A 24,036-nucleotide genomic window follows, 5' to 3' on the forward strand; every position below is an offset into this window, starting at 1 on the left:
GGTTCACTCCCCAAATGACCGCAACGGCCAGAGCTGAGCCAATCTGAAGCCAGGAGCCAGGAGCTTCTTCCAGGTCTCCCATATGGGTACAGGGGCCCAAGGAGTTGGGCCATCTTCTGCTTTCCCAGGCTGTAGCAAAGAGCTGGATCAGAAGTGGAGCAGCCAGGACTCAAACCGGCGCCCATATGGGACACCTGCACTGCAGGCCGCAGCTTTAACCCCCTGTGCCACAGCGCCGGCCCCAGATATGATGTTCTTAAAGATTTTACAGTAAATTAAAAAAAAAAAAGGCCGGCGCCGCGGCTCACTAGGCTAATCCTCTGCCTTGCAGCGCTGGCACACCGGGTTCTAGTCCCGGTCGGGGCGCCAGATTCTGTCCCGGTTGCCCCTCTTCCAGGCCAGCTCTCTGCTGTGGCCAGGGAGTGCAGTGGAGGATGGCCCAAGTGCTTGGGCCCTGCACCCCATGGGAGACCAGGAGAAGCACCTGGCTCCTGCCATCGGATCAGCGCGGTGCGCCGGCCGCAGCGTGCCGGCCGCGGCGGCCATTGGAGGGTGAACCAACGGCAAAGGAAGACCTTTCTCTCTGTCTCTCTCTCTCACTGTCCACTCTGCCTGTCAAAAATAAATAAATAAATAAAATATAAAAAAAAATTAAAATAGTAACTTTAAAAAAAATTAAAAAAAAAAGATTATTTATTTGAAAGGGAGGCAGAATTCCCCAAATGGCCACAATGGCTGGGGTTGGACCAGGCTGAAGAACTCCATCTGGGTCTCCCACATCAGACTCAGGCCATCTTCCGCTGCCTTTCCAGGCGCATTAGCAGGGGGGTGAATTGGAAGCACAGGCAGCTGAGACTCAGACCTCTGTTGTGGGGTGCTGTCAGCACAGGCGGCAGCTTCACCCCCTTAAAATAAGTCTTTAAGACAAACTTTGAGTTCTAGAATAATAGTCCAAAATGCCCCTATTGTTAGTTTTAGTCGCCACGGTGTTTGTTGCACAAAGAAAACCATAGACAAAGCTGAGTGTGTGGGAGTTTGGTCACCTGCTTCAGCCATGGGAAGCACGTGAGCTAGCAGGGCTGTGAGCTCCCTGGAAGGGTGTGGCCGTGGGGCTTGGCCACCCACAGGAACATGGCTGGCTGCTCCGTGTCCATGCTTAGAAAGGCCCAGACCTCCATGCTGTCCTGGGCCTCCTGCTGACACGTGCCGTCCCCCAGGCTGTTTCCTGACTGGGTGCCCGCACACCCCTCCACACTCTGGTGCCACTGCCGGCAGGTCTACCTGCCCATGAGTTACTGCTACGCCACCCGGCTGAGCGCCTCCGAGGACCCGCTGATCCAGAGCCTCCGCCAGGTGAACCCCCGCCCCACGGGGCCTGACCAGGGGAGACCACGCACAGCCTGCAGGGCTGGGGCCTGCTCTACCGGGGGACCCTGTGACGCCAAGAGCCCCTGTGGTCAGAGCAGAGAGCAGAGACTCCCTCTGCCTTCCTGCAGCCCTCGCCCATGGTCTTTGTGCTCCAGCCCTAGGGAGAGTCCTGGCGTCCCTGGATGTGAGCCTGAGCTGGGGCCGCTTTGGCTGTGGCATGTTTACTGGGCTGTGTCCTTGGGAAGGGGGAGGGAGCAGACGCACAGCTCGCAGCTGGGGCTCTTCCTCAGAGCAGCCCAAGCATTCATACCCTGCAGGGGTCCCCTGGGCCCTGAGGGCTGGCAGCTGGGGGCTTCCGCCAGCGAACCCTGCGCTACACACCCCCAGGAGCTCTATGTGGAGGATTATGCCAGCATCAACTGGCCAGCACAGAGGAACAACGTGGCGCCTGATGACCTGTACACACCGCATAGCTGGCTGCTGCACGTGGTATACGGTGGGCACTCCCATGGGATTGGTCTGGGCGGGGGGGACGAGGTCTCACTCATCCACTCCCATAGTCACTTTTTCATTCCTTTACTCCATGGTTAGCAGTGAGCAGCCTTGTGTGGGGGAAAGCTGGGTAGATTCAGGCTTGCCACCCTCTGAAGCAGGTGCCGGGGGTGGGGTGGGGTGGGGTGGGAGGTCAGTGAAGGGGAGCGTGGCAGGTGGGGTGAGGGGGCGGGAGGAGGGAAGCAGCGGCCCAGACACTGTACTGCCAGGCTGAGGCCGACGTCTCAGTGTCCGGCACTCACCAACGGCCCCGCCCCTTGCAGCCGTCCTCAACCTGTACGAGAGCTACCACAGCACCAGCCTGCGGCAGAGAGCCGTTCGCAAGCTGTACGCGCACATCGATGCTGACGACCGCTTCACCAAGGGCATCAGCATTGGCCCGGTCAGTGGCCCCTCCCCTGGGCAGCCTCTGGGCAAGGGAACTGGGACCGCAGCCCAGCGACCTGCCTCCCTGCAGCTGTGGAGCACGCCCGTCCTTGCTCCTGTGTCTGGGGCTCCTCTTGTCCCTGCCTCTGCCTCCTCTCTGGCTCTGCACGCTGGGTGCTAAGGCTGCTCCTGGTGTCTGTTCACTCACCTCCTGATCCCCGCCATCTGCACTTAGGGGTTCAGAGGTGCCCAGGGGAAGAGTTGGCAGGACCCTCGTGTCCTTACCAGTCTTTGCTGCCTGGCTGTGGACATGGAGCTCTCGACTCCTGATCTGGCTTTGCCTCCTGGGGCCACGGGGTCTGGCAAAGGCCAGGTGTGGACACTCCCAGGGACCTTCTGGGGCACATGGCTAGTAGTCAGGGCACATGCCAGAGCAGGTGAGGCTGGTGGGGAAGCACTAAGGAAGCTGGCTTGAAGCTAGGGAATGACAGTAGGCAGGGCTGTTACGGCCGCCATACTGTAGAGCCCACGGGCTCTGGGTAAACCCAGCTGGCACTGAGCCAGTGGATCATGCCTAGGGCACCACACCCAGGATTTTCTGGGCCTCACATGACCTCGGTGAGTCGAAGTCCTCGTTGGCCCCACAATGGGATCCCTGTTTTCCTGGCAGCAGTGTTGTAGTTCTGTAGAAATGCAGTTATGATTGGGACTTGCGTTGTGAACGCCTCGGGCCTCTGGAACACCCTGTGCTGGGGACAAGGGAAACCGTGGTCCCTGGTGCTCTGTCTTGTCCCCACACCTCTCCTGGCCCCTCAGAGCCTGTCTGTGTTCTCCAAGTCATCCCCAGGGCAGACTGCACACTCACTTGACACACCTGCTCAGAAGTCCTCTTCCTTTTCCCCACGGCGGTGTTCTGTCCCCCCTCAGCCCTTCATATCCTGAGCTGGTGTGACTTGATCACGCTGACTTCTGTCTGACTGTGTCCTGGGGACCTGTCCCGTGCAGGTGCTTACACGGTGCTCTGGGTTGGCAGTGGGCGAGGCTGTGCAGACACTCGGGCTTGACTGCACCTGCTGGAGCAGAGCCCTGACAGGGCTGTCTCCTGCAGATCTCAAAGACCATCAACATGCTCGTGCGCTGGTTTGTGGATGGGCCGGCCTCCCCTGCTTTCCAGGAGCACGTGTCCAGGATCCCGGATTACCTCTGGTGAGTGTGGCTGGGTGCTGACTGCAGACACAGGCCTGATGCTGGAGAGGGGTACCAGGCTGCTGTGGCATCTGGGAATGACTTCAGGAGCCAGGAAGAATGTTCAGGGTTGTGGAAGCTGGCAAGGGTTGTCTTTGAAAGGATAGACCTGCCACCTGGCGGGACCTTTGGGTGGTTCTGGGAAGAGAGGGTAGGGCAGGTTCAGCTTGGTGTGAGAAAGGCCCACGGACAGGAGAGCTTGTCAGCTCTGGGATCCCCTGAGAGGGGCCCACAGCAGGAAGCCTGTGCTTTGGAGGCCCCTCCCTTCTCACACTGGGCACGGCACAGTGGGGGAGCCTCTGGTACCCTTGGCTAGGTCTTACCCCTTCTCGGGGAGCTGCTGTTGGATTCCCGTGCATGATTCAGGCTGGGGAGCCCCTGTCCAGGCAGCACCCTGGACAACCCAGCCTGCTGGGCCTTGAGCTCTTTGTCCTTGTCCCTGATTTGATCCTTTTTGTCCTTGCAGGCTAGGCCTGGATGGCATGAAAATGCAGGTGAGGGCTGCAGGACCTGGCTGCCGTGTTCCTTTGCAAACTCTTTCTCCCCTTTCTTTCTTATCCTTCTGGGTTGGTTGGATTCACAACTAACTCCTCCTTGCTCGGAGTTCAGCAGTGCACAGCTGGACAAGTTGTCTGCAGTCCCTTATGCCAGCGTGAGGCTCTAGACTTGCCCTTCGCACTGTTGGGCTCTGCCAGTACGACGTGCTGCCAGGGTCCATCCATGGCTTCCTGTCTGCTCTTGGCCCCTTCGTCAGATCCATAGCACAGCTCTCATCTTCTGGAGGGAACAGTGATGGGGGCCACTCCTCTGAGTGGACATTAGGAGGCTATTCCAGCAGGGCACTCTGGGGTTACCCTGTGCAGCCACGGGGAGGAGAGGAGACTAGAGGGCAGTGTGTAGCCAGCCCCGGGCACAGCATGGTGCCCAGGACGCATGCAACCTCCCAGGGAGGAGAGGAGGGTGGGGTTTGCTGGACTTGGCCGTACACGTGTCATAGATGTCTTTCCGGTCCTACCTGTGGCTTTGGTTTATGGCTGTGCCAAGCAGATGAACAAGAGTGTCCTGCCTGGGGCCTTGGCTACAGAGGGCGGGTGGGAAAGAGCAGAGGATCTGTGACCACCCTGTGGGGGTCTAGGGCTTCTGTCAGGTGCTTCAGAGGCGCCCGAAGCGGTCAGGTTTGCAGGCCAGGCAGGGTGAGAGACGCACAGCCCTTGGTGGTCCTGCTCGGCACTGCCTTTCCAGGCTGATGCTCACTGGTGTCTTTAACGCTCCATACTGACAAAGTGTAGCATTGAGAATCAAGGGCAGAGGAGGCCCTGGCCTTGTCCTGCACTCACTGGTCCCTGGTGTGTGGCCTAGCATTGGTGCCAACAGAGCCACCCCGTGTGACTGGAGTGCGTTGAGGGGTTCACAGCTTGCACCCGGGTCTGTGACGTGCTCAGGACATGCCCTGCTCCTCTGCTGGATTGGTGTGGCTCACTCCAGCATTCTGGAACTATAGCTGAAGCATTCCTGTGTTGCCCTTGGGCTTGGGTGCTAGATTCAGAGTGGTCCGTGGGGCTGGGCGCATGTCGTGGGTGTATCAGGAACCTAGGTGTGCATTCTGCTGGGGTGATGTCACAGTAGGTCCATGAGGAAGCGAGGTCTCCAGGGGTGTCTTGGGTCACATGTGGGACATGCGCACTTGGATGGGGTATGGCCTACCTCACAGTGTACATTGGTGTCATTGAGCCCTGGCCAAGGTGACCATACAGTCACCCTCTTGTGACAGGTTTCCTTTTTTTAATTAAATTTTTTCTTAAAGATTTATTTAGTTATTTAAAAGGCAGAATTACAAAGAGGGAGAGACAGAGAGAGAGGTCTTCCATCTGCTGGTTCACTCTCCAAATAGCTGTAATGGCTGGAGCTAGGCTAATCTGAACTAGGAGCCAGGGACTTCATCCGGGTCTCCCACACGGGTGCAGGGACCCAAGTACTTGGACCATCCTCTGCTGCTTTCCCAGGTGCGTTAGCAGGGAGCTGGATTGGAAGTGGAGCAGCTAGGACTTGAACTGGTGCCCATATGGGATGCTGGTGCTGAAGGCAGGGGCTTTACCCCGTATGCCATAGTGCCAGCCCCGTGACAGGTTTCCAGAACCTGCAAAGTGGAGCATGATGTGCCCTCACACATCACCTGTACCCAACAGGGGCTGCTTCCTGGGTTTTCAAACCCCTGTCCCCCAGTAAAGTTGGTAATGATTCTGAATACATTCAAACATAGCCTGCAGCTGGTGTGTGGAATTAGGACTCCAGCCAGGCCCTCATGTGTTTAGTTTTCTTGGAAGCTGAGTCGACTCTAGCAGCCTTCCATGTCCCCTTCTGCCTGGACATTTGTCCTTGATGGGTTCCATGTTCTGAACCTTGCTGGCTGCTGACCATGTGCCCTTAGCTCCCGTGAACTGGCAGTCAGGCCCTGAGTGTGACCCTTTGGGTTTTGGTGAGGATGTTTCCCTAGTGCGCATCCTTGCTTGCCTCGGCCTCCTAGGCCCACTCTCCCTGGGGTGGTTACCTACTTCCTCAGCTGAGACGCAAGTGTTGACCTGTGACCCAGGCTTCTGGGGTGGGATTTGAGGTGGGGCCTTCTCAGCCCTGTCGCGGCCCTAGCCAGCATCTCAGCTGGGGCCCACCACCTCCAGGCATACTTGGAAGTGGGGGGCATTTCTGATTGTCCCATGCTGGGGCACACTGCTTTTATAGGGGTTGGGGGCTTGGTGGTCCGTGTCATTCAGTCCTAGAAATGCCCTGAGGGTTGTAGTCCTAGCTAGGGGCTTCCTGACCCTTCTAGCTCCTCTTAGGCCCTTGTTAGCTGTGATGGGTGCCCAGGTCTCAGAACCTGGGGTTAGGCATCAGATGGGGTCTGGATCCCAGGTGGTGTTGGGGTTGGGGCTGCTGTGGCAGCACTGCTATAACGGCTCCCCCTTGGTGTGCAGGGCACCAACGGCTCGCAGATCTGGGATACGTCATTTGCCATCCAAGCTATGCTGGAGGTATGTGGCTTTGCCCTCCAGCTGGTTTCTACCCTGAGGCTTATGCCAGCCTGGGGCCCTGAGCCCCTGGTGTTTGAAGGAGCTGGCCTTGCCTGGCGGTGCTGAGTATTGGGTGGTGGCGGTGGCGGCGGTGGCGGTGGGAGGTAGGGGGGTGTAGTGTGGGAGATGAGCCCGAGCCTGGGGAGGGCTGTTCTGGGGGAGTGAGCAGGGGTCTCTCTATTCCTAAAACTTTGAGTGGCTTATTGTGGATGCTTTCAGGCATATAGAGAAACGAGTCTTGCTATGCTGGTGGGAGTGTGTGTGTGTGATAGAATTGTGAGGGGGTTTTGGGACCATCCCAGGGCCTGTGTGCTGCCGTGGTGGTCGTGTCTTCTGGTCACTCAGTCTTACTCGCTTCTCAGACTTTGGCTTGTTTTTAAAGGTAAGTGCAGCAGGAAACTAGAACATTCCAGAGACAGTTGTGGGTGTGATTCTGCCTCCATCGGGGTGGGACTGGCTCAGCTGTGCTGCTGTCTGTCTCCAGGCAGGTGCACACCACAGGCCTGAGTTCGCGTCCTGCCTGCAGAAGGCGCATGAGTTCCTGAGGCTTTCCCAGGTGAGGCTCTGCCTGGGGCTCTGAGGGCGGAATCGGAGGGTGTCGGCATCAGAGCAAGGCTCCCACAGGCCTCTGCCTGCCCTGCTGTTTCTCATGCTGCCGTTCTCGCTGCCCATTTGTCCTCCGGCCACCCTGTTCCCCCTAGAGGCAGCAGTGTCCGTGGTCTATTCACACTGGAGCCCATGCACACAGTCAGGCCTGAGTCCCTGCACTCTGCAGCCTGCTAATGCCCCAGCCTGGCCAAGGCACCTCATACCTGCTGACAGACACCTGCCTACAGGCTCTGAGGTGCCACCCAGTCAGAACCTGTTCTTAGTGTTTCCACACTCACCTGCTCCTCTGTATGCACCCCTGTGGTGTGCCCTGCCCTCTGACCCAGCCCCCATACCCCACCCCAGGCACAGGGGCTGCCTCCCCCTTCTGCCCTCAGTGTCCCCTTGCCTGAAGTGCCTGCCTCTTGCACTCCATCCCTTCCTTAAGAGCCCGCCAGGATGCTCTTCTGTAGGGGCGTCTGCATGTCAGGGTGCACGTCTGGGGCTGGGCCTGTGTCAGCGCTGCAGCCCTCCCACCTCCCACAGTGGGTCTTGCGCCTGGCCCTCCCTGAATGTGCTGAGAGCACAGGAGGACTCAGGAGGCAGGCTGGGTGCCATGCACACTCAGACTCATTTCCTGTCTTAGTGGCTGGGAGACATAGGGCCGAGGGTCTGTGGTGCCGGGGTGAGCTGTTATTTAGGGTAAGCGAGGCCCAGCATGGGACTGGACTCTGCTTACGGGGGAATGTGTAGGGTCGGGTTCCTCATGTCTGGGCTGATTTCCGTCCTTGCTGGCTAAGTGTGTTTTCTGTCTGTAGTGGGGCGTGGGCGTGTGTAGCCATGACTGGCAGTAGCACAGACTTCCCAGAATGGCCTGTGCCATCTTAGTGACATAGAGCAGCCCTAATAGTAACATCTCTGCTTCTGCACATGCCTCTTGGTGCTGCCCAGATCCCAGACAACCCTCCCGACTACCAGAAGTACTACCGCCAGATGAGCAAGGTACGGTGAGCTGCCCCGGTGTGGGTCCTTGAGTCGTCTGTGTTAGAGCTGATGCCTGAGCCAGCTGCCTGCTGGGGGGTCTGCTTCATCTGTGGCAGCTTGACCTGCACACAGACGGGCCCTGCCTCGGGGCAGTCGGGACAGTCACAGGAGGCAGATGCTGGGTAAAGGGCTGAAATGACGAGAGTGTGTCGAGTGCAAAGTGGAGGGAAGAGAAGACGTCACAGCCGGCCCTGGGGTTGGGGTTGGGGCAGGTAGGTGCAGGCTGTGGAATGAAGTGTGGACACAGCCACGTGTGCCGCAGCCCATTCTGTGGTGCAGTCTAAAAGCATTCAGGTGGGAGCTGTAGCCTTTCGGGGCGGGGGGGAAGGGGAGTGGTCACGGTGCTGGAAGCTGATGGTGGGTTGGGATGTCCTGATTTGGAGCTGAGGCTGCACCTGCACTTAAGTGGCGGCTCTGCAGGACTGAGGGCTGTGTCACAGTTGTGAGTGGTCCTCAGGACTGCACACACGTGCCCCCTGCCCAGCAGTCACAGCGTGTACTCTGCAGGGTGGCTTCTGCTTCAGCACACTGGACTGTGGTTGGATCGTTGCCGACTGCACAGCCGAGGCCTTGAAGTCTGTGCTGCTCCTACAGGAGACGTGTCCCTTTGTCACCGAGCACGTCCCCCGAGAGCGGCTCTGCGATGCTGTGGCTGTGGTGAGGCTGTGGCCCTGTCCTGCGTAAGACCTGCCTGCTCCCCTCCGCTTCCCATGGGCACTGTCCGCAGGCAACAGTGGGGGAGGGGGGCGACGGCAGCCTCTGGCTGAGCCAGGGGAGGCCTTAGCTGGACTGTTTGCCTAGGGCCTGAGTGCAGAAGCCGGTGCCTGGCCTGCCAGCCACGGGGTCAGGGAGGCTCCAGGACCTGCCTGTGTACAGTGTGCAGGGAGCTCCTGCGTTGTTCAGCAGGGATGAGTGATTGATGAGTAGATACGTGTGCATGTTGGGTCCGACCCTAGGGGACAGTTTGGGCTGAGTGATGAGATTCCAGCTGCCGTTGGGCACCCGAGGCCTGTTACCAGCATGGTTCCTTGTGCCGTGGCCCTGCCCTGCCCTGCCCTGCCCTGCCCCATCGATTGCAGGTCCGGGGTACTTCTCCCAAGCTGGATGGCTGAACACAGACCAAGGAGCGGCTTCTCAGGATGTCCTTTCTCTGGTTTTAGCTGTTGAATATGAGGAACCCAGATGGAGGGTTCGCCACCTACGAGACCAAGCGTGGGGGGCACTTGCTGGAGCTGCTGAACCCCTCAGAAGTCTTTGGTGAGTGGATCAGCCGTGATGTGGGCTCACACCTGGCCCATGTTCTTCCCTCCCCTGGGCTGTGCCCACGAGGACCCCGCACTTGGGCAGATGGGCCTCGAGTTCTTCCTAAACATGGCTGTTCTGGCTTCTTGGACCCTGAGATTGGCTGAGATCCCAGTGATGCAGACGAATGGGGGTCTCTGTCCTGGGGGTCAGAGGAAGAGTCACATGGGATTTGCTGCTGGCTGTCTGGTCCCAGCTAGGTGGCTCCTGCTCCATCCGCGGGAGCTTTGTTCTGTTCTGTGGCGGACGCTGTGTATCCTGAGCGCCTTCAGGGAAGTGTTGGGTGGGGCCCTTGGGCGCTGTGCCATGGCCGTGGAGCAAGTCTGCAGGGCTGCTGTGTTTCTGCCTGCTGGGGCAGGCTCTCCCTCCTGGCCAGCCTCTTGCCCCAGCTTCCTGGGCTTGCTCCGTCTCATTCATCTACCTGTTCAGTGTGGTTGTCGGGATGAGGTGCAGCTCTGCTCTGTCCTTGCCCTGGGTCATTGTGCCCGAACCCTGGGCGGTGCCGCGTGCAGCTGCTGCTCTGCCCTTGCTGTGTGGCCTGAACGATGTCCTGGGCAGGCTGTACACAGTGGCGAACGTTCTTGTTTGCCGGGATGTGGCCTCCGTGCAGACCCAGGGGGCTGGGACGAGGTTCCTGCGCCTCAGCTCTGCCTCGCCTTCCCAGGGGACATCATGATCGACTACACGTACGTAGAGTGCACCTCGGCTGTGATGCAGGCGCTGCGGCACTTCCACGCGCAGTTCCCGGACCACAGGGCGCAGGAGATCAGGTAAGGGTCTCAGCTGCAGGCTCAGCGGCGCCAGCACGGCAGACCCCGTGGTCTGTGCAGGACACCTTCCGGCCTGAGTCCACACCTGTGCCCTAGAGCACACCAGGGGTGTGGGTGAGGCTCACAGCAGCACGACCTGCAAACATGGCAGAGAGAAGGACCTGCACGCACATAAGTGGTCGTTGTGGAGCCATTTCCTGTGGAAGTCCTCTGTGCTCAAGTGTGTGGGTCCAGCACACGGTGCAGAGACCACTGAGGTGTGGACACAGCGGGAATGGCATCAGAAGACCACACTGAATGAGCCCACACCGGGCATGGTCTCTGTCCCGTCTCTCAGTCTGTTACTGTCCCCCCTCCTCTCTCAGGTGTGTGACTGTCCCTCCTCTCTCAGGTGTGTACTGTCCCCTCCTCTCTCAGGTGTGTTACTGTCCTCTTCTCTCAGGTGTGTTACTGTCCCTCCTCTCTCAGGTGTGTACTGTCCCCCCTCCTCTCTCAGGTGTGTACTGTCCCCCCTCCTCTCTCAGGTGTGTTACTGTCCCCCCTCCTCTCTCAGGTGTGTTCCTGTCCCCCCTCCTGTCTCAGGTGTGTACTGTCCCCCCTCCTCTCTCAGGTGTTACTGTCCCCCCTCTCTCAGGTGTGTACTGTCCCCCCTCCTCTCTCAGGTGTGTTACTGTCCCCCCTCCTCTCTCAGGTGTGTACTGTCCCCCTCCTCTCTCAGGTGTGTACTGTCCCCCCTCCTCTCTCAGGTGTTACTGTCCCCCCTCCTCTCTCAGGTGTGTACTATCCCCCGTCCTCTCTCAGGTGTTACTGTCCCCCGTCCTCTCTCAGGTGTTACTGTCCCCCCTCTCTCAGGTGTGTACTGTCCCCCTCCTCTCTCAGGTGTGTACTGTCCCCCTCCTCTCTCAGGTGTGTACTTCCCCCCTCCTCTCTCAGGTGTGTACTGTCCCCCCTCCTGTCTCAGGTGTGTACTGTCCCCCCTCCTCTCTCAGGTGTGTACTTCCCCCCTCCTCTCTCAGGTGTGTACTGTCCCCCCTCCTCTCTCAGGTGTGTACTTCCCCCCTCCTCTCTCAGGTGTGTACTGTCCCCCCTCCTCTCTCAGGTGTGTACTGTCCCCCCTCCTCTCTCAGGTGTGTACTTCCCCCCTCCTCTCAGGTGTGTTACTGCCCCTCCTGTCTCAGGTGTGTACTGTCCCCCCTCCTCTCTCAGGTGTGTACTGTCCCCCCTGCTCTCTCAGGTGTGTACTGTCCCCCCTCCTCTCCCAGGTGTGTTACTGCCCCTCCTCTCAGGTGTGTACTGTCCCCCCTCCTCTCCAGGTGTGTTACTGCCCCTCCTCTCTATGTATCCCAAGATTCCACAGCAGCAGGAAGTTGGATCACAGGCCGAGTAACCGAGGCTGCCATCAGCCACTCAGACACAGGCGTTATGTCCCAAGCAGTGGCTTTACTGCCGCACCAAACCCTCCCTTTGGGAATGCTTTTCATTTTGGTTTCATTTCTTATAGGATTCACATATTTTATTCCTTTTTCTTTTTATTTCCGTTTGGGGGATTTTTTTCCTTTTGGTTTTGCTCCGTGTCTAGTGGCAAGAAGCTGCTGAGCACTGGCGCGGTCGTCCACCCTCATTGCTTGCTGCCCTTCCACGTCGTTGACAGGGCACACATTTCTCTTTGAATCTAGCCACTACACAGTTATACTGTTTTTTAGAAATGTGTTTTAATGTTTGTTTCATTGATTTCTTCTTTCTTTTTTTTTCTAGCTTGGAGGCTTAAATAAATGATTTTCAGGTGTCTTCTATTTAAGTATAGATTTCAGATCAATAATTGGTTTTGAGATATCACTCAGTGAAAAATGATTTTTGAGGCCACGTGTTGTGATTCAGCAGCTTAAGCCGCCACTTGGGACATCACACCACATATCTGAGTAGTTGGGATTGAGTCACGCCTCTATTTATTCCTTTTTTTTTTTTAATTTATTTATTTGAAAAGAGTTACAGAGAAAGAGGGAAGAGACACACACAGAGAGACAAGGGGAGAGATTTTCCTTCTGCTGGTTCACTCCCCAGATTGCTGTAATAGCCGGAGTTGGGCCAGGCTGGAGCTAGGCTGATCCGAAGCAAGGAACCAGAGGCTTCTTCCAAGTCTCTCATGTGGGTGCAGGGCCCAAGCACTTGGACCATCTTCCACTGCTTTCCTAGGTGCATTATCAGGGAGCTGGATCAGAAGTGGGGCAGCTGGGGCTCGAACCAGTACCCATATGGGATACCAGTGCCACAGTGGGAGACTTAAACTACTATCCCTTGGCACCGGCCCTCTGGGTAACTTTTTATTCTAATTAAATTTTTTAAAAAAGATTTGTTGGGCGAGCACTGTGGTGCAGCAGGTTAAGACCCCAGCCTGCAATGCTGGCATCCCATTTGGGCGCTGGTTCGTGTCCTGGCTGCTCCTCTTCCAATCCAGCTCCCTGCTATGGCCTGGGAGAGCAGTAGAAGATGGCCCAAGTCCTTGGGCCCCTGCACCCACGTGGGAGACCAGGAAGAAGTTCCTGGCTCCTGGCTTCGAATCAGCTTAGTTCTGACCATTGTGGTCATCTGGGGGAGTGAACCATTGGAATGGAAGACCCCTGTCTCTCTCTCTCTCCCTCTCTCTCTCTGGCTCTACTTCTCTCTGTAACTCCTCTGTCTTTCAAAATAAGTAAAATAATTCTTTAAAAAAAAGATGTTTATTTGATAGGCAGAATCACACACATACACACACACACACACAAAGAAAAAGAGAGAGACCTTCCATGTACTGGTTCGTTCCTCAAATGGCAGCAGTGGCCTAGGCTGGGCCAGGCTAAAGCCAGGAACCCCATCCTGGTCTCCCACATGGGTGGCAGGGGCCTACGCACTTGGCCCATCATCCGTCGCCTTCCATGCAGATTAGCAGGGCACTGGATCTGGAGCAGAGCAGCCAGCAAACCAGCGCTCCGGTACAGGCATCGTAACCCTCAGTGCCATAACACTGGCTCAGGTTTGTTTGCTGCTTTTTTTTTCTAATTGAGTTTTTTCTTTTCTTGTCTCACTCCCTTATCCTGCTGAGGGGAAGTGGTTAAGAATACTAGCATCTTGGTCGCATTTTGATTTTAAAGGGGGAACTTTTTGCTCCCTCTCCATTAAGGAGATATCTGGGGGCCGGATTTGTGGCTCAGCAGGTTAAGCCACCACCTGTGACACTGGCGTCCCGTCCGAGTGCCACTTCCAGTCCTGGCTGCTGTTTCTCATCAGCTCCCTGCTAATACACCTGGGGAGGCAGTGGAGTTGGCTCAACTACTTGGACCCCTCCCTGACACCCATGTGGGAGACCCAGATGGAGCTCCTGGCTTTAGCCCGAGCCAACCCTGGCCATTGTGGCCATTTGGGGATAGAAGATCTCTGTCTGTCATTCTGCCTTTCAAATAAATGATACATCTTTTGTTTTTCAAGAATGATATTTGATGTAGGTTTTGGGGTCATCCCTTTCGGGTTGATGGGGTTGTTTTTTCCCCTGTCTGCCAAGTGTTGAATTGTAGCAGCTGTGTCCCTGCCCCTGCTGAGGTGTTAGGCGCTTGTGCCTGTTTCCCGGAAGGATTGGTGTAAGTTAGAATGCACTTTCTGGATAATTTAGTAGGATTACCTGTGAAACTCCTAAGCCTGGAGTTTTGTTTATAGGAAGATTTATATTTTTTACTCATACTCATGTTTTAGTAGTTTTAGGAGTCTCTAGGTTCTCTATTTCTTGAGGTAGCTTTGATAAATTATTTTCTCTACTTATTTTACATGTTGGGTAATTTTTTTACGAATTGCATTGTTTTCCTGCTTATTCTTGTTTCCCACCGTGTGCATAGTGGGAGCGCTCTTTATTGCTACTATTGTTTGTTAATAGCTTTACTTTTTGTAATGCCGAGTAACAATATTGCCACAAACAGCAACTGAGAATAGCACATTCATCATTTCACAGTCTCTGGCTTGGGAGTGGGGTGGGGCCCGTTGGAGTTGTCTGCTCTGCAGCTCCCCTGGACCTGAGTTGAAGGGTCATTGAGGACTGTGGCCTCATCAGAGGGTCAGCAAAGGGAGGATCCACTTCCTTTTAAAAAAAAAAAGATTTTACTTATTTGTTTGAAAGAGTTACAGAGAGAGAAGGGGAGGTGTTCCATCTGCTGGTTCACTCCCCAGATGGCTGCAATAGCCAGTGCTAGGCCAGGCAGAAGCCAGGTCCTTAATCCCGGTCTCCCATGTGCATGGAAGGGCCCTAAACACGTGCGCCGTCTTCTGCAGCTTTTCCCAGGCCATTAGCAGGGAGCTGGATCAGAATTGGAACAGCTGGGACATGAACTGTTGTCCATATGGGACGCTGGTGTCACAGGCAGTGGCTTACCCTGCAGTGCAGGGCCCCGGGAGGACCCACGCCCAAGCTTACATGGCTCTTGGCAGGATTCTGTGCCTTATGGGTTATCCCTGGGCCTGCCAGGTGGTTAGAGTCTCAGGAAAGTGCCAGAAGTGCCAGCATGAGCCGTGCTGTAATCTCTGAGTTGGAAACCAGTCCGGCCCCGTGGGGGGATGCAGTTATGGAGGTTAAGAGGCAGCCGCTAGATTTAGGATGCGTCGTCTTTGTCCTCCAAGCCTGCCGTCTTCTCTCTAGTTGATGCTTCTCTTTTTTATTTAGTTCCTTTGTTACTCAAGTCTGTGTTGCTGACGTTGCTTTCAGTGGCGTTGACCTGTTTCAGTTGCTTCGAAGGTGGCTTCTTCCTGAGGTTTTTGTTTCTGCTCTTGCATGTCTATCTTGGACTCCCCTTCCTGGGTACGGTGGCTGCGTCTTTATAAGCCCTCTTTCTGTGGTCTGAACAGGGTGGCTTTGCCTGTTCTCTAAGGGAGTTGGGACAGCTGAAATTCGGCTTTGATGGGATGTTCATTGGCCAAACTGCCTGTGTTCCAGGGAGACGCTGCAACAAGGCCTGGAGTTCTGCCGGCAGAAGCAGAGGCCTGATGGCTCCTGGGAGGGGTGAGTGTGCCCTGCACGGCACAGGTGCAGAGTATATGTGTGTGTGTGTGTGTGTGTGTGTGTGGTTTCTGCTCTCACACACAGTTTACAGGGCTCCGGGGAGGGGATGTATGTCCCGCACGGCACAGGTGCAGTGTGTGTGTGTGTGTATGTGTGTGTGTGGTTTCTTATCTCACACACAGTTCACAGGGCTCCGGGGAGGGGGTGTATGTCCCACATGGCACAGGTGCAGAGTGTGTGTGTGTGTGGTTTCTGCTCTTACACACAGTTCACAGGGCTCCAGGGAGGAGGAGTATGCCCCACGCAGCACACGTGCCGACACCTGGGAGTAAGCTGCCAGCCGGTGGCTGTGGTGGGCCCTGCTCTTCTGTCCAGTGCCTGGTTTTCCATGGTGATGACTGCTCACAGTGTTGTGAGCGCATCGGGCTGAGTGTGTGAGGGCTCTGTGGCCTGACTGCTTAGTCCCTCTGCTTCCTGCCGTCTGGGTCAGTGCCCATGTGTCTGGTGGTGCAGCTGAGAGTGACCTTGACACCGTGGCACTTGGGTGGTGGGCCTCACTGAGACGCCTCTGAGCGTTTTCTTAAAAATAGCCCCAGCCCTGCCCGTGGTGCTGGAGCCGAGCTGAGGGCCTGTCGTCCTCTCGCCGCGGTGAGCGGGAGGCACAGGGCTGAGGCTCTCTTCTCTGTCTCTCAGCTCTTGGGGGGTTTGTTTCACCTACGGCACCTGGTTCGGCCTGGAAGCTTTCGCCTGCATGGGGCAGAGGTACCAAGATGGGTGAGTGCACTTGCCCGTCCCAGTGGCGAGGGAGGTGTTTCCTCTGCTTCATTTTGGGGGTGTTTTTAATATTGGTGACAGTGAGGTGAGATCAGTGTTCTAGAAAGTATGACAGTCTCGGTGTTTCTCAGGAGCCTTGTCACAGGGGCTCCTCACAGCGCCCACCCTCCCTGCACACGTAGGAGACAGCAAGGGCCCACGACACTCACCGGGCCAAGTTATGAGAAGGGAGGAGGCCATGGGTCCCAGCCCTGCCTCCAGCCGCGTCCCCCAGCTCTGCTTGCCATGTGGGTGTTTGGGGGTGCACCATGCCCAGTCGGGTACAACCTGGGGACTCTCTTCAAGTACCACTGGCATAGTGTCACTGAGCCTGTGCCATGGGTGGAGCTGTCTGCAGCTGCTCTTCCCAGCAGCGGTCCCTGTCCCCGCTTCACAGTGGCAGGGCTGACCTGAGGGGTTTAAGCAGGGGTGTGGCCCTTACTTGCAGGGGAGGGTGGCTCCTTTCCCAGCGCCTCTCCCCCTGTAGGCCAGGATAAGGAAAGAGGGCCCAGGACCTTCCCCAAGTGACGGAGCCTGGTGTCTGTGGTCTCTGCAGGACTGCCTGTGCGGAGGTCTCCCGAGCCTGTGACTTCCTGCTGTCCCGGCAGATGGCAGATGGAGGCTGGGGAGAAGACTTTGAGTCTTGTGAACAGCGGCGTTACGTGCAAAGTGCCCAGTCCCAGATCCACAACACGTGCTGGGCCCTGATGGGGCTCATGGCCGTCAGGTAGGGCAGCAGGACCCAGCCCTGGGCCTTGGCTTGTGTGGAGGAGGGACACCATGAGCAGGCGTCTGGACTGGGTAGGGGGGCCATGGAGACAAGGGCCCTAGGCTCTGCCTCTGCTCATCTCCCAGCCTGGCAGTAGAGGCACCTGCAGGAGCCTGGTCCCAGGGTCCCAGAGCAAAGTGGCTGCCCATGCGGCAAGCGGGCCCTGCTCTGAGGTCTGCGTCTGAAGTAGACCCCTGCTAGTGCTAGTGTGCACACAGCCGGATTGGCAGAGCAAGGGGCAGGGCCCACAGAAGCAGAGTGAGGTGGACCTGGTGGGGAGGCTGCTTCCCACCATGGTAGTCGTGGCTGCTGCTTCCACGGTTAGAGCACAGGTCCCTGCAGCTGCTTTGTGGCCCTCTGTCCACAGCCTGTGCTGAGCCACATGTGTGAGCCACAAGTACGCACACACAGGCCTATGTACCTGCAGGTCTGTGCACGTGCACACGTGTGCACACACAGATCTGTGAATGCACACACACGTATGCACCTGCAGATTGCATGGGCAGGTGTGAGCTTGTGCAGATGTATGCGCGTAATGACACGCACCCAGGCAGATGCACATGCAGATCTGTGCTCGCGCAGGCACATGCTCAGACACGCTCATGGTATCTCAGGCTGTGCTGCCTGTAGATTTGAGGTCATTTGAGGAATCTTCCTAAAACCCCCTTAAGTGAGTCCTGGTTGATGTGAGCAGGTACAGTGGAGTCCAGGGTCTGTGCCAAGGGAGCACAGGCAGGAGCCCTCGCCCTATCAGCACCCACAGCTGACCTTGCTTGGCCCTGGTGGTGGCTCATCCTTTCCAGCAAGCATGCTCCACTACAGGTGGCCTCCATGGGCACCTCTGTAGCCGGCCAGCTGGGCACAAGGCTTAGGAAGCAGGAGCGCCCCGTGCTAGGACTGTGGGGCAGGTCTAAATGAGGCCTGGATGCTTGCGTGCAAGTATGTGTGTTGGCTTCGACTCACCCTCGTCCCTGCAGCGTCCAGGGTTTGTCCATGCACTGGACTACATGAAGGTGAAGATGTCAATGCACCTGTCTGCTCTTCCCCAGGCATCCTGACCTGGAAGCCCAGGAGAGAGGAGTCAGGTGCCTGCTTGACAAACAGCTCCCCAATGGTGACTGGCCGCAGGTATGCCGCGAGGGGCTCAGGCGCCAGTGTTCATGTTTCCTGTCCCACACACCTCTTGGGGTGTTTTGAGGATGCGGGGTGCAGGAACTGCCAGCAAGTGGAGTGTGTGGGTGGTGGGGCTGGGGTGGTTGTTGGCCTCCAAGTCCTGAGCAGATGCTGCTGTTGGCACAGATCGCTGGTGCAGGAGAGCCCCTGTAGGGCAGACCCCTGGGGCTGTGCTGTTGAGCCAGGGCTCCTCCTACATGGGCCTCAACTGTGCTTGTGCGTGTGGGGACCTCTCTCCCCTTGGGTGAATCCTGGGTGGCAGAGGCTGACATGGTCGTGAGGGGCTGCTGACCTGGGCGAGGGTTTGCAGTAGGATAAGGAATCAGCTGGGGTGGGTGGGTCCCTGCCTGGGGCTGAGCGACTGACCAGACGGCCTGCCGGCAGCCTCCCCAGACTTTTGCTTCCTCAGCTGTCAGTGTGGGTGTGACCTCTGCCCTCTGCTGAGGCTTTTGTGTCTGTTCTGTCCCATCAGGAGAACATCTCTGGGGTCTTCAACAAGTCCTGTGCCATCAGCTACACAAGCTACAGGAACGTCTTCCCCATCTGGACCCTTGGCCGCTTCTCCCGCCTGTACCCTGAGAGAGCCCTTGCTGGGCGCCCTTGAGAGCAGGGCCTCTTGGACCAGTGGCCAGCGGGCCGGTGGGTGGCAGCATCATCACACAAGTTCCACGCGAGGCCACAGTGTTTTCTCTGGGTGGTGGGAACCCCCTGTAACCCTGACTCTGCTCCAGCCCACATTCTCAGCTGCTGCAGTTGAGAGCTGGGGCCCAGGCCCAAGGCCAGGATGAGGGCGGAGCAGCAGCTTTAGACAAGAGATCTTTCCCAGCACGAGCCTGCCTGTGAGCCCGGCTCGTCAGGCTCGACTGGGGACAGGGACCTGATGAGCCGGGACACCGAGGAGGTGCAGTGCACGCTGTTGCTCCGGCCTTGGGGCCTCCCCAGCTGGAGGAGGACCTCTGCCTCCTGAGGGCTTCCTTCCCCAGGCCCAGCTGCTCCCCCAGCTTCTGTCTGCCATGCTGATGGACACATGGGGACCTCGTGATGGTGGCACGTCAGTGTACTCCTGAGAACTGTGCCGTGGAGAGCCGAGCCTGGCAGCTGATCCCGCCCTTGGTGGAGTTGGTGGGATTGCGTGCGGTTCGTTTGCTTCGGGGAGCGTAGGCATCCCAGCCCCAGGTCTGTAGAGACATGAGGGAGGCCAGGCCTAACAAGGGATGAGGGTAGGCTGGGAAGGAGGTCACTGCCATGTGCCAAGGCAGGTGTGGCACGCCTGAGCCCCAGGTGAATCCTGGGCCACCCCCAGGCAGCTGCCAGCCCTCACGCCCCGGTGTGTACCCCAAGCTGAGGTAAGAACACACTGAGTGCCTTCAGGGATCTTCTGAATTCCTTTCTGCCTCTGACCCTGTTGGTGTGGCCTGTGGGGATGCAGGGCTCAGGATGGACGAGTCAAGTCCTAGCTTTGCCCTGGACTGCTGAGCCCTCATCCGTCTGTTCCCCCAGACATCAGGAGGACTTGACAGGAGCTTTAAGATGAGATGCGGGCCCAACAGTGCAAAGCTGCCCTGTCCTCACTCACCCCAGGCCACCAGATGCCTCCTGGGTCTTCCTCTGCACCCCTGCTACCTCCTGGGTGGTGGCCCCCGCTGTCCTCCTCCATATGCCAGGAGGGCCACGCCTGGGAGCTCTCTGATCCGCCAGAGATGGAGAGCTGCTCTCTGATCTGCCCAGAACCCCGCAGGGCCTCCCCTCTACTGCAGTGCAGGGTCCAGGGCTCCTGCCAAGGCTTCAGGCCACCTGGCTGTCCTGCCTGGCTCCCAAGGACTCCCCTATCTCAGGCCATAGTGCAAGCTGTTCTCTCCACTGGCTGGCTTCTCCCCTGCCCACTTCCCAGGGCATCTCTTCCCTGCTGCAGCCCTACAGGGCCTGGCTAAGCTGTGCGTGCTGGCAGGTGTGCAGCAGGTGCCTGTCGGATGTTGGCACTTCGCCCAACATTTTACAACCAGGCATTATTTTCATTCCTTTGAAACACGCGCTCCCAGTTAGGGTGGCCGCAGGACAGAATGACCTGGCAGGGTCTGTAACCTGCGGTGCTGCTGTCCCAGCAACCCCCAGCCCTAACCAGATCACTGTACTGAATGCAAGTTTGCTGAGAAGTAATCTACTTTCGTACTGGAAGTGTTGGGTCCCGTCCTTGGGGCAGAATGTATCATTCTTTATCTTCTGTATGGATTTTTCTGCATGGGGTCCGCAGGAGACCCCCTCCTCAAGCAGGATGCGTCTTCAGTTTTGTGGGGGAAAGTGCTTGCCTCGATGTGATTAAAAATCAAACTCTACCTTGAGTGAGTCAGTGGGGTCATTGTTTTTGGTTGTCAGGAGCAGTTGTTGAATATTCTGGACGTTCCCTCTGGAGCCACCGTAGGGCTGTTTGTTCCTCATCACGGGAGCTTCAGAGCCTCTTCAGGGGACCTCCAGCTGGAGATGCTAACTCAACATTTTCCTTACTGGAACGTACCCATTATTGCTACACAGGTTTAACTTTCATTTAGGCATTTTTTTTAAAGATTTGTTTATTTGAAAGAGTTACACAGAGAGAGAAGGAGAGGCAGAGAGAGAGAGAGAGAGAGGCCTTCCATCCGCTCGTTCACTCCCCACCTGGCCACAGTGGCTGAAGCTGCGCCAATCCAAAGCCAGGAATTCCTCTGGGTCTCCCACGTGGGTGCAGGGGCCCAAGGACTTGGGCCATCTTCTACTGCTTTCCCAGGCCATAGCAGAGAGCTGGATTGGAAGTGGAGCAGCCAAGACTTGAACTGGTGCCCATGTGGGATGCCGGCACTGCAGGCAGTGGCTTTACCTGCAGACCACAGCACTGGCCCCAATTAGTCTTTTTTTTTTTTTTTTTTTTTTTTTTAACATGTAAGTGCTATATACTGTTGCTTTCTCGTTCTTTAATTTTTCAGCAGATACTGTGATTATAGGTTAATTGGCCATTTAGATTTATTTCATCTCTCCATCTGCAGTAAATTATTTAGAATTCATTTTGCTTCCAAATGGAATTAAGGTGAGAAAATTGAAACAAGGGGGAAGAAGAGGAAGAAGGAGGGGACTGGAAGCAAAGTGAGCACACAGTGTGCACCAGGGTCTGCGTAACTGCAGCCACGAGCTGCAGGCAGAGGAGGAAGGCTGGCTTCTGTCCGGTGAGGGCGCATGCGTCAGGGGAGGGGGAGTCAGGGGAGGGGGAGTCAGGTGAGGGGGAGTCTGTCGGCTTAGGGGAGTTAGGTGAGGGGGAGTCTGTCGGCTTAGGGGAGTTAGGTGAGGGGGAGTCTGTCGGGTGAGGGGGAGTCTGTCGGGTGAGGGGGAGTCAGGTGAGGGGGAGTTAGGTGAGGGGGAGTCTGCTGGGTGAGGAAGAGTGATGAGGGGGAGTCAGGTGAGGAGGAGTCTCAGCTGAGGAGGATTCAGGTGTGGGGAGTCTATTTGGTGAGGAGGAGTCAGGTGAGGGGGAGTCGGGTGAGGGGGATTCAGGTGAGGGGGAGTCTGTCACATGAGGGGGAGTTAGGTGGAGGGGAGTCAGATGAGGGTGAGGGGGAGTCTGCCGGGTGAGGGGGAGTCAGGTGAGGGGGAGTCAGGTGAGGGGGAGTCGGGTGAGGGGGAGTCGGGTGAGGGGGAGTCGGGTGAGGGGGAGTCGGGTGAGGGGAGTCTGCGGGGGGAGGGGGAGTCAGGTGAGGGGGAGTCGGGTGAGGGGAGTCTGCGGGGGGAGGGGGAGTCGGGTGAGGGGAGTCTGCGGGGGGAGGGGGAGTCTGCCGGGTGAGGGGGAGTCTGCCGGGTGAGGGGGAGTCAGGTGAGGGGAGTCTGCGGGGGGAGGGGGAGTCTGCCGGGTGAGGGGGAGTCAGGTGAGGGGAGTCTGCGGGGGGAGGGGGAGTCTGCCGGGGGAGGGGGAGTCAGGTGAGGGGGGGTCTGCTGGGGGAGGGGGAGTCAGGTGAGGGCCAGAGCAGCCGTGGTTTCCGGGGCTCTCCTTGCTCGGGGATCTTGCTCTGCACAATTACACAGAAGCTGCCCTTGAAGGCCGAGGCTTTCACTAGGCAGCAGCGTCCGTTTGCTGGGAGCCCTGGGGCAGCCGTCTTGATCTTTTGATCCTCTCAGTGGTCTCATTTTCACTGGCATTTCTGGAGCTGGCGTAGTGACTCCCGTTCCTCACTCAGGAGTCTGGGGATGGAACGCGTAGCTTCAGAGTTACTTGTTTGTTAAAGCATCCACCCATCAGTTTCATTATGGTGGCGATAACGGGTGACGTGGTTTCCAGGGGTGTCCGAGATCCTTGCTGGAGACGAGTAGAGAACAGCCCTGCGTGAGCACCCCAGTGCCTCCCCAGCCGGGCCTCTCAGGGTGTGGGACACAGCAGGCCTGCGTGAGCACCCCAGTGCCTCCCCAGCCGGGCCTTCGGGGTGTGGGACACAGCAGGCCTGCGTGAGCACCTCTCTGCTCTCTGATGGCCTTGGTTCTTGGGAATGGAGAGAGGGGCCTGCTCTCAGGCACCAGGACGCAGGGAGCACTGAGGGCCACCTGCAGATGAGCAGAAGACAGAAGAATGTGAGCAGGCCTCCGACCTGTCAGGTAATGTTGAGTGGTCAGAGTTTACGGAGACACAGAACTAAAAGATTAAGTTTAGGGCAGACATTTGGCAAAACAGTGAACATATTGTTTGGGCCGCTCACATATTCTGTTGGAGTCCCTGGGTTCAAGGCCTGGCTTATTTCTATCCATGCGGAAGACCAAATGGAGCTCCTGACTCCGGGCTTTGATCTGCCTCAGCCTTGGCTGTTGGTGGCCATTTTGGGAGTGAACCAGGGGTTGGGAGTTTCTCTGCCTTTCAAATAAAATAAATTTAATAGTTCAAACTGGATAAAATTTATTTTGCTGCAAAAATATTTGAAATTATGCAGTTTTTTTTTTAAAGATTTATTTATTTGAAAGGCAGAGTTAGAGAAGGGAAGAGCTACAGAGAGAGAAAGAGTAAGCTTTTATCCACTGATTCACTCCCCAGGTGGCCATAACGGCCTGGGCTGAGTCAGACCAAAGCCAGGAGCCAGGAGCTTCATCAGGTCTCCCCTGTGGGTGGCACATGCCCAGGCACTTGAGCCATCTCCCGCTGCTTTTCCCAGGCCTTTAGCAGGGAGCTGGATTGGAAGTGGAGCTGTCGGGACACAAATCAGTGCCCGTATTGGATGCTGGTGTCACAGGTGGCAGCATTATCCACTACACTACAGTGCCAGCCCCTGTGTTGTTTTTGTAATATTTATTTTCCATGAACTTTTTGAAGACTCCATGTATGCATGGACTTTTTAAAAAAAAATTGCACCAAATAATCAATTTTCCATGACTCTTTAAAAAATACCCTTGCATGTGTTTAATTGAAGTCCCAGGAAAGAGGGAGAGAAGCGAAAAATATTTGAAGTAATCATGGCTAAAGTTTTCTAAGTTTGGTGAATTATATAAGCTCACGGCAGCTCTAACAGTGAACTCACAGATGGGACGTTACTACCAAAGTGATGACCGGTGATGAACAGAGGAAGGGGCTGGTGCTGTGGTGTAGCAGGTTAAGCCTCTACCTGCAGCACCAGCATCCCATGTGGGTGCTGGTTAAACTCCTGGCTGCTCCACTTCTGATCTAGCTCCCTGCTATGGCCTGGGAAAGCAGTGGAAGATGGCCCAAGTGCTTGGGCCCCTGCACTCATGTGGGAGACCTGGAAGAAGCCCCTGGCTCTTGGCTTTGGATCAGCACAGCTCCGGCCATTGTGACCATTTAAGTAGTGAACCTGTGGTTGGGAGACCTCTCTCTGTCTCTCCCTCTCTCTCTAACTGCCTCCTCTGAAATGAATAAATGAATCATGAAAAACAAAATGAAACTAATTCTTTAAAGCAAACAGAAAAAAAGACTTCACATACACAAGTGAACGAAGATGAGATGAC

At 56.7% G+C, this 24,036-nt stretch overlaps 1 protein-coding gene across 2 annotated transcripts in view; it reads left to right on the forward strand.

Annotated features, from left to right (window-relative positions):
* Positions 1-20,405, forward strand: part of LSS (lanosterol synthase) — a 28,490-nt gene extending 8,085 nt beyond the window's left edge. The window contains exons 7-22 of one of the 2 annotated variants that reach the window (XR_011387661.1): positions 1,218-1,353; positions 1,756-1,864; positions 2,184-2,302; positions 3,395-3,492; positions 3,998-4,025; positions 6,501-6,557; positions 7,081-7,152; positions 8,136-8,186; positions 8,736-8,885; positions 9,389-9,485; positions 10,195-10,300; positions 15,252-15,317; positions 15,586-16,091; positions 16,687-16,857; positions 17,949-18,027; positions 18,545-20,405. Coding sequence is in view for 1 of the 2 variants with exons in the window: in XM_002716861.5 (XP_002716907.2) it covers positions 1,218-1,353; positions 1,756-1,864; positions 2,184-2,302; positions 3,395-3,492; positions 3,998-4,025; positions 6,501-6,557; positions 7,081-7,152; positions 8,136-8,186; positions 8,736-8,885; positions 9,389-9,485; positions 10,195-10,300; positions 15,252-15,317; positions 16,011-16,091; positions 16,687-16,857; positions 17,949-18,027; positions 18,545-18,676 (1,552 nt within the window). In the remaining variant the exon portion in view is untranslated. The remainder of the gene's footprint in view (positions 1-1,217; positions 1,354-1,755; positions 1,865-2,183; positions 2,303-3,394; positions 3,493-3,997; positions 4,026-6,500; positions 6,558-7,080; positions 7,153-8,135; positions 8,187-8,735; positions 8,886-9,388; positions 9,486-10,194; positions 10,301-15,251; positions 15,318-15,585; positions 16,092-16,686; positions 16,858-17,948; positions 18,028-18,544) is intronic. The other variant, XM_002716861.5, reaches the window with a different exon arrangement.
* The last annotated feature ends 3,631 nt before the right edge of the window (positions 20,406-24,036 follow it).

Source organism: Oryctolagus cuniculus, chromosome 4, assembly GCF_964237555.1.
Source record: "Oryctolagus cuniculus chromosome 4, mOryCun1.1, whole genome shotgun sequence".
Lineage (NCBI taxonomy): Eukaryota > Metazoa > Chordata > Mammalia > Lagomorpha > Leporidae > Oryctolagus > Oryctolagus cuniculus.